The sequence below is a fragment of the Trypanosoma theileri genome (assembly GCF_002087225.1).
Source record: "Trypanosoma theileri isolate Edinburgh chromosome Unknown TM35_Tth_64_V1, whole genome shotgun sequence".
In the NCBI taxonomy this organism is placed as follows: domain Eukaryota; phylum Euglenozoa; class Kinetoplastea; order Trypanosomatida; family Trypanosomatidae; genus Trypanosoma; species Trypanosoma theileri.
Window position 1 is genome coordinate 16,541 of NW_021639906.1, and position 8,589 is coordinate 25,129.

General features: G+C 40.3%; 4 protein-coding genes across 4 annotated transcripts; all 4 read right to left on the reverse strand.

Moving 5' to 3' along the window:
- Positions 1–321: 321 nt before the first annotated feature.
- Positions 322–1,170, reverse strand: TM35_000641070 (uncharacterized protein; the record flags this gene model as incomplete). Its single annotated transcript, XM_029031048.1, has 1 exon — positions 322–1,170. The coding sequence occupies one exon, from the start codon at positions 1,168–1,170 to the stop codon at positions 322–324; it is 849 nt and encodes a 282-aa protein (XP_028877641.1).
- An 838-nt stretch (positions 1,171–2,008) lies between these two features.
- Positions 2,009–2,959, reverse strand: TM35_000641080 (uncharacterized protein; the record flags this gene model as incomplete). Its single annotated transcript, XM_029031049.1, has 1 exon — positions 2,009–2,959. The coding sequence occupies one exon, from the start codon at positions 2,957–2,959 to the stop codon at positions 2,009–2,011; it is 951 nt and encodes a 316-aa protein (XP_028877642.1).
- A 2,383-nt stretch (positions 2,960–5,342) lies between these two features.
- Positions 5,343–6,305, reverse strand: TM35_000641090 (uncharacterized protein; the record flags this gene model as incomplete). The annotated part of the gene is made up of 1 exon (XM_029031050.1): positions 5,343–6,305. The coding sequence occupies one exon, from the start codon at positions 6,303–6,305 to the stop codon at positions 5,343–5,345; it is 963 nt and encodes a 320-aa protein (XP_028877643.1).
- A 530-nt stretch (positions 6,306–6,835) lies between these two features.
- TM35_000641100 (uncharacterized protein) lies at positions 6,836–7,987 on the reverse strand (the record flags this gene model as incomplete). Its single annotated transcript, XM_029031051.1, has 1 exon — positions 6,836–7,987. The coding sequence occupies one exon, from the start codon at positions 7,985–7,987 to the stop codon at positions 6,836–6,838; it is 1,152 nt and encodes a 383-aa protein (XP_028877644.1).
- Positions 7,988–8,589: the final 602 nt, after the last annotated feature.

Below are 8,589 nucleotides of genomic sequence, written 5' to 3' on the forward strand. Positions count from 1 at the left end.
GTCTCTGTGTGTGTATATAAGCAATTATAAATATAAATTCATCTGTTATTATTATTTCTTTTCTTTTCACTGCAAAAAAAACATTTCATCATCATTACAGTGCTAGCCCAGGTGCACACACACACACAATGGAGTAGCAATAATAATTATTATAGGATAAACATAGATAGCAAAAACACAAACAAAACACACAATAACATTAATAAACAACAAAAGAAGAGAAATCCCAACAGGTGAAAAGATTAGTTAGACTGTAGGGATGTATGCAAGAAAAAGAAAACAAAGGATGACCGAAGTCACACCACGCCACCACCATTACAATCAGCACACAAGAATACAGGCCAGTGTAACCACAATCAGTAGTGGCACACGCACCCACACAGAACTGCTGATACTGCTGCTGCTGTCTGCATCACCCTTCTTGTTGTTTGTGAGTTCAGGAGGAAGTGTTGTTGTTGTGGTGGTGGTGGTTTCTGTATTATCTGCATCACCTTCGTTGTTGTTTGTGGATTCACTCCCCGTTGTTGTATTGTCATTCCCATCGTTTGCAGCATCATTCCCGGTGGCTGAAGTATTGGTAGACGGCGAAGTTTGTGCTGCTTCACCTCCCTGGTTAGTTGCATTTCCTTCTGTTGTACTGTTGCCGCTTTGTTGAGGTTGAGGGTCACCTGCAGGAACACCGCTTTCCTCCGCAGCTTGAGAAGCATTACCATTTGGAGTTTCCCCACCTTGAGGTTTCTGATTCTCTTCTTCAGCTTGAGCACCAGCGGGATGTGCTCCATCAGGTCTTTTAGTTGATGTACTATCACTAACAACAGGACTCTCTCTGGGTGGAGCTTCAGGTAATTGTACCGTTGGACCAGTATTCTTTGCTTTAGATACATCCTTATCAGTATCACCTCCATCACCACGTGGATCTTCAGCAGCACCTTCACCACAAGTATCACTAGTACCATCACCAGGACATGTATCACCTTTAGCACCAGCAACAGCTTCAAGAGGAAGTACAGGAGGAGGAGGAACTGGTTTTGTTGCTTCTATTTTTGGACAAGGACCTGTGGTGCAATCCGAAGGAGCAGGTTCAGGTCCAGGTTCCTCGTTAGCTTTCACGCAGACAGAGGCCACACTCAACAGAAAAACCAGTAAACACACAATGGATCTCATCATCATGGCAAGAGTAATTCTTGATTGCTTTACTTCATTTTGTTAAAGAAAAAGAGAACAGAGAAAGAAAAAGTTTAAAAAATCCCATACAATAGAAATTTAAAAAAAATGGTAAAAGAGAACACAAGGAAATCAACAGTAAACATAAAACAACACTACTAGTATAAACAATAAAGAATCCAATAAAGAGACACTACAAACAATCCCAAGCAAAACAACAAAGAATGAAAAAGAACTTAAAAACAGAACGAATGCCAGACAAACATACAATAACAAAGAAGACTGGGTATGCTGGTCACTATAAGCAATAATGAAATTATGTCTAACAATTACTGTTTTTTTTCTCTATTCAAAGTAGATAATCATAACAATGCAGGACAAAGCTCACAACGATCCAGCAAAACCATCAAGCAAATAAAAGATATTAACAAGTAGCCCAATTTAACCAGTAAACACACAGAAATACACACCAACTATGGGTGTAAGTCTATATATGTGTGTATATACGCAATTATAAATATAAATTCATCTGTTATTATTATTTCATTTTTCCTCACTGCAAAAAGCAATTCATCATCATCATCACCACGGTGCAAAGCCCAGGCACACACAGAAAGAGAGTCTCCAAGAACACACACCTACACAATGGAGTAGCAATAATTATTATTATAGGATAAACATAGAGAGTAAAAGCACACACAAAACACATTAACATTAAGAAACAAAAAAAAAGAAGAAGTAACTCCCAACAGGTGGAAGATTAGTTAGACTGTAGGGATGTATGCAAAAAAGAAAAAAGAAAACAAAGGATGACCTGAGTCACACCACCACACCACCATCACAATCAGCACACAAGAATACAGGCCAGTGTAACCACAATCAGTAGTGGTACACGTACCCACACAGAACTGCTGATACTGCTGCTGCTGTCTGCATCACCCTTCTTGTTGTTTGTGAGTTCAGGTGGAAGTGTTGTTGTGGTGATGGTGGTTGTATCTGTGTTACCTGCCACTCCTTCAGTTTGGTTACTTGTTGATCCATCCCCTTCAGATGTAGTGCCACTCCCAGTGTTTGTATTTTCAGAACCATCGTTACTTTCTTTGTCTGAAGACGGTTGTGTTGCATCACCGTCCGGTTGTATTGAATTGCCACCTGCGTCACTGTTTCTGTTAGTCTCAGGTTGATCTGCAGTTGTAGACGCACCAACACTCTCACCAGAAGGTGCAGGAGCAGCAGGTTCAGCAACATTAGGAGAAGGGTTAGAAGGATCAGTATCAGTAGAAGGACCACCAGGACCATTTTGACTTGTTTTACCGGTAGAATGCGGAGTTTCAGACCCACTTAAACCACGATCACCTTTAGAATCTTGTCCACTACGGGTATCTTCTTCTGCTTCAGTAAGAGCCTGTTGCTCTTTTGGGCAAGTATTACCAGAACCTTCACCGCAATTGGTTTCAGTTTGCGGAACACTTTCAGGGCAACCTTCCTTCTTAGGAAGTGTTTCACAATCAGTAGGAGAAGCTGTAGTTGCAACACGGCTACTAGTACTACACGGAGGGCCAGTAGTACAATCATCACCACCAGAAGGTGCTTGTGGTTGTTGAATAGGAAGAGGAGGAGAATGAGGTGCTGCTGCTTTTTCTTCAGTTGGACAACTCTCTTGAGATTCAGTTGGGCACTCCGAAGCAGCAGCTTCATGTAAAAGTTTCTCATCAGGTTTCACTTCGCCTCCCACGCATAGAGAGGCAACACTCAGCAGAAAAACCAGCAAACACACAACGGGTCGCATCATCATGGACAGAGTAATTCTTGGTTGCTTTTACGTCACTTTGTTAAGGAAAAATGTAAAAGAGAATAAAAAACAAAAAATAAAAAAAGATCCCATACAATAGAAACAAAAACAAATGGTGGTGAAACTGAACATAACAAAAACAACAGTAAACATAAAACAACACTACTAGTATAAACAATAAAGAATCCAATAAAGAAGCACCACTACAAAAAAAACACGAACAAAGCAAGAAAAAGAAATTAAAAGCACAATCAATGCCCAAATAAGCACAAAATAACACAGAAGAATGGGTATGCTGATGCTTACAAGCAATAATGAAATTATATGTAACAATTACTGTTTTTTTCTCTATCCTGAGTAGATCATCATAACAATGCAGGAGAAGCACATAACGAAATAGCAAATCATAAGAAAACAAACAGATATTAACCATTAGCCCAATTTATACAGTAAACACAGAAATATACACCAACTATGGGTGTAAGTCTATATGTGTGTCTGTATGCAATTATAAATATAAATTCATCTGTTATTATTATTTCTTTTTCTTTTTCCCACTGCAAAAAGCATTTCATCATCATCATTACAGTGCAAGCCCAGGTGCACACACAGAGAGAGTCTCCAAGAACAGACACACACAATGGAGTAGCAATAATAATTATTATAGGATAAACACACAAAACACATTAACATTAAGAAACATAAAAAGAAGAACAAATCCCAACAGGTGGAAGATTAGTTAGACTGTAGTGTGGATGCAAGCAAAAAAAAGAAAAAGAAAACAAAGAATGACCTGAGTCACACCAGCACCATCACAATCAGCACACAAGAATACAGGCCAGTGTAACCACAATCAGTAGTGGTACACGCACCCACACAGAACTGCTGATACTGCTGCTGCTGTCTGCATCACCCTTCTTGTTGTTTGTGAGTTCANGAGAGAGAGAAAGAGAGAGAGAGAATAGTGAAACCTCTTCCACTACTATTGGGGTGGGTGTTGGCAGGACTCATTCAAGTGAGGGAGAACCCAATGGCGGGATCCATTGGAGTGAACTCTTCTTCTTTCCACACTTGAAGGAAACCAATTAATATGGATTGAGAAACTACTTTCATCAGCCACACCAGTACAATGGCTTAGGCGGCAGTCTTCTGTCAGCGCACAGAGAAAGATATCTCAACAATAGAACGGCGGTAAGGCTAAGAAAGAAATGGATGTTACTAAACCAGTAGAGGATAATTCAAGAATGGAACACTACAAATACACCCAATAAAGAGAAATCAACACCAAAAACAAACACCAGGAATTACACACATCACAAAGGAACATACGGAACTATCCGGACTGCAGTCCACTATCATCCACACAGCTAACACTAGAATCAGGCAGAGACCCAACACTCACTGAAGAAATACAAACATCAGCACAAGGTTCACATTACGCTGCAGAAGCAACAAAAACACACACACGGAACAGGTTCACTGATAGGAGTAGTAGATCTTGGAGCATCTTCATCGCAGTCATAAAAAGTGGGCATTGCCTAAATAGATTAGACTACACCATTAAAAATAAGAGCATAAAAAGAGAAAGGCAACACATCAATAAAATAAACACACAAACACAAACATAAACAAAACAAATCCACCTGCAACAAATAAACAAAAAACAAAAAAGAAATAATAACTCTCAGAGTGTCCAATTAAAACAAAACAAAACAAAACAAAAACACAATTCCCAGTATTAAACTGAAAACCCCAATTAACTCTGAAAGAAGGACATATAATAAATTAAAAAATGCGACCAACAAGAGCAGGAAATAGAGAAATATAGAGTTCTTCATTGGGTGGACAGCATATATAGCAAAGAATGAAATTATGTGTAACATTTAATATTTTTCCCCCTGCAAAAAACAGAATACCAAAACGCTGCAGGGCAAAGCACACAACGACCCAGCAAAAAGCAAGTAAATAAAGAAAATTAAATATTTGTGCCCCCTTTAACAAGTAAACACAGAAATATACACCTCCTATGGGTGCACCTCTATATGCGTGTATATAAGCAATTATAAATATAAATTCATCTGTTATTATCATTTCCTTTTCCTCTCCTGCAAAAAAAAGTTCATCATCATCATTACAGTGGAAGCCCAGATGCACACAGAGAGTCTCCAAGAACACACACACAATGGAGTAGCAGCAATAATAATTATTATTATAGGATAAACACAAAGAGAACAAAAACACACAAAACACAATAACATTAAGAAACAAAAAAAAAGTAAATCCCAACAGGTGGAAGATTAGTTAGACTGTAGGGATGTATGCAAAAAAGAAAAGAGAAAAAGAAAACAAAGGATGGCCTGAGTCACACCACCACACCACATCACAATCAGCACACAAGAATACAGGCCAGTGTAACCACAATCAGTAATGGTACACGCACCCACACAGAACTGCTGATACTGCTGCTGCTGCTGTCTGCATCACCCTTCTTGTTGTTTGTGAGTTCAGGAGGAAGTGTTGTTGTTGTTGTGGTGGTGGTGGTGGTTGATTCATCCTTACTTGGTAGAGTGGAATTGTCAGTGTTAGCAGTATTACTCTGGGCGTTGTGTTCCTTTTCCTTACTCCCTTGTGGGTTTACAGACGATGGTTCCTGTGGCTTAGGACTGGGGGTCTGTGGAACTTCAGAATTTCCATTGGGATCACTGGGAGATTGAGCAACAGGTGTTACTTCAGAGTTTCTATTTGGTTCCTCTTGTGCATTTTCACCCTGTATAGGATTGATGATACTTGTCTGTGATAATTCCCTCCTTTCATTATCACTTTGTTTCTCACCATTATCACCTTTGTTAGCTTGGGAAACCAAACTATTCACACCGTCCTCACCTTGGGGTGGTTTGGCTGAAATGGCAGGAAGTAGTGGAGAATCCTTACCATGTTCGTCTTTTGAACTTATTAATTGACCTGCGCTTTTACTTTCCAAACCTCTTTGAATTTCACCACCCGCCTGCGTAAGGCCTGGCTCATTATCTGGACCGCCAGGAATACTGGATTTATTGTCCAAGGATGAATGCGAACCAGCAACACCATCTCCATCTGCAGAAACATGTTCCGTATCCCCACCATTGTGTTCTTCCTTCACACAATGACATTCTTCATCCTCATCATTATCAAAACAGAAGATAAACGCAGGAATAGCACGACGAACAAGAGAAGGAACACCAACAGTAGAAGTTTTAATAAGGGCATTTGAAGTCTTAGGATTATCAGCCCATACTAACCCACAAGCACAACACAGTGCAAGAGTTAGTAAACAGAGCAGATAGCACTTCACGATTACAGCCTTTGCCATTGTTGTTATTTACTTCAATAGACTAACTCAAGAAAGAAGAATGAAAACAAGAAAAAAAAACAATACAACAATACAACAAATACTAACAGTGGAAAAGAGAGAAGCAGCACAGTAAAGCAACACCAAGAAATATCCCGCTTGAATGATAATAATATGTAACCCTTAATAGAAAAAAAAGACCCCACAATACCCAAATAAGAGAAAGAGAGCCAAACACACACACAATACCCCATGGCTCTAGTTTATATATTAAATTACTGCACACACATCTGTGTACTAGCAAGAGATGTATACCGTCAGTGAGCAGAACAGCCCAGTTTTCTGCAAACACACACAACAGGAAAAGCAAGTAATGGAAGTATTAGAAAAATAACACACACACACATAAAAGTAAAAGAAAAGATATTCGAATTAAAAGAGAAAGCTAGTAAACAGATTATTAGTTTATTCACCCATGGGGTGGATGTACGCAATTATGATTATGTTAATATTACCATTATTATTATTTGTCCTCAGATGAGTCCCACCGTTCAGTACACGGTAGCGGAGAACAACACAGCCACAATCAGTAGCGGTGCTGCAGTGCGCATCCACACAGGACTCATACTGCTGTCAACATTACCCTTGTTCTTCTGAACTGTGGAAGCGATGATGGTGTTGATCTCTGCGTTGGGTACAGGTGATGAAGTTGTTGTTGGTGCATCTGTGGTAGTGCTCTCGGTGCTCGGTGGAGTAGTGGTTGTGGTTTCTTCCGTTTCCGTTTTCCCACTCACACCCGTGTCCGCGCCAGAAGTACTGTTATCTGTACTCTCGTTACTGGTAGTGGTTTCTTGTGAGTCTGCAGCAGAAATAGAATTAGGTGCAGTCGTACCTTCAGAAGATGGTTGTTGAGTACTATTATTATCGCCAGGTAAACTGTTACCTGTACTCTCGTTAGTGGATGCTGCTACGGTTGTGCTGCTATCTTCAGGAGCTCTTGGGGAAGAAGGAGGTTCTGCAGATGTACTTGATGCTAATGGCGCACGTTCCACATTCGCAACAGGATGTGCTTCACCACTCTCAGACTCACTGGGATGTGTCACTGCTGGTCCACTCTCAGTTGCTTGATGTCCTGAAACGGTGCCTGTTAACGTGGTTTGTGATGTGGACTCACGTACCCGATCTTCTTCCGCACGTGGTGCCTCTTGATCTTGCCTCAGTTCTTTCTCACGTTGAGATGGAACCACCTCTCTTACAGGTGCTTGAGTATTTGTCAAATTAGGAAGGCTGTAATTTATATGATCAATATTCTTACTTTTATTCCAATTCTCACAACTTATTCCATTAACAGGTCCTGCATTACTATTGTTACAATTATGATCATGGATTGCTGCTGCAAGAAAATCATCCCAGTTACCAAAACCACTATGAGTAGCCATCACCGCCTTTGGTTGTCCAGCAGTTGTAGTAGTAGCAGCGGTGGTTGTTGTTGTTGCTTTTTTTCTTGCGGTACGCTGGCGGCAGATGTCTGCGTACTTCCCACATGCAGACACACGGCTGCCCGCACCGCATGTAAGCCACTCGCTCTCAGCAGCGGGGCGTACACGCAGCGCACCGCCGGCCCCGCACGACACCTCCACAGCCCCACGGGATACACCACGGCCACTGGGACTGTCATCATCAACAGCAGCAGCAGCCGTCATGGTATACCCGCAGGCACAGCACAGCACAGCACAACGGCCAACACACACATCACACGGCGCATCATCATGAGAGAGACAAGGGTTTGCGTAAAAACACTGCTCTAGAAAGAAACACAATCAAAAAGCAAAAAAAAAAAAAATAAATGAAGTATCAAACATGTTAAGACACACAAACATCGATTACCACTATGGAAACTCACATCGTAAAAGTAAAACCTACCATTTAAAGAATGCAATACAACCCAACAACCTCAGTAAGAGTAAAAACAAAAAAAACCCACACTCACAAATATCTCAAAAAGGATGAACCCACCCAGCAAAATCAACAAGCAAAGAAAACTGATATTAAACAATTAGCCCAATTTACCCAGTAAACACAGAAATACACCAACTATGGGTGTAAGTCTATATGTGTATATATGCAATTATAAATATAAATTCATCTGTTATCATTATTTCCTTTTCTTTTCACTGCAAAAAACAGTTCATCATTATCATTATTACAGTGCAAGCCCAGGTGCACACACACACAGAGAGTCTCCAAGAACACACACACACAATGGAGTACCAATAATAATTATTATAGGATAAACACAGAGAGA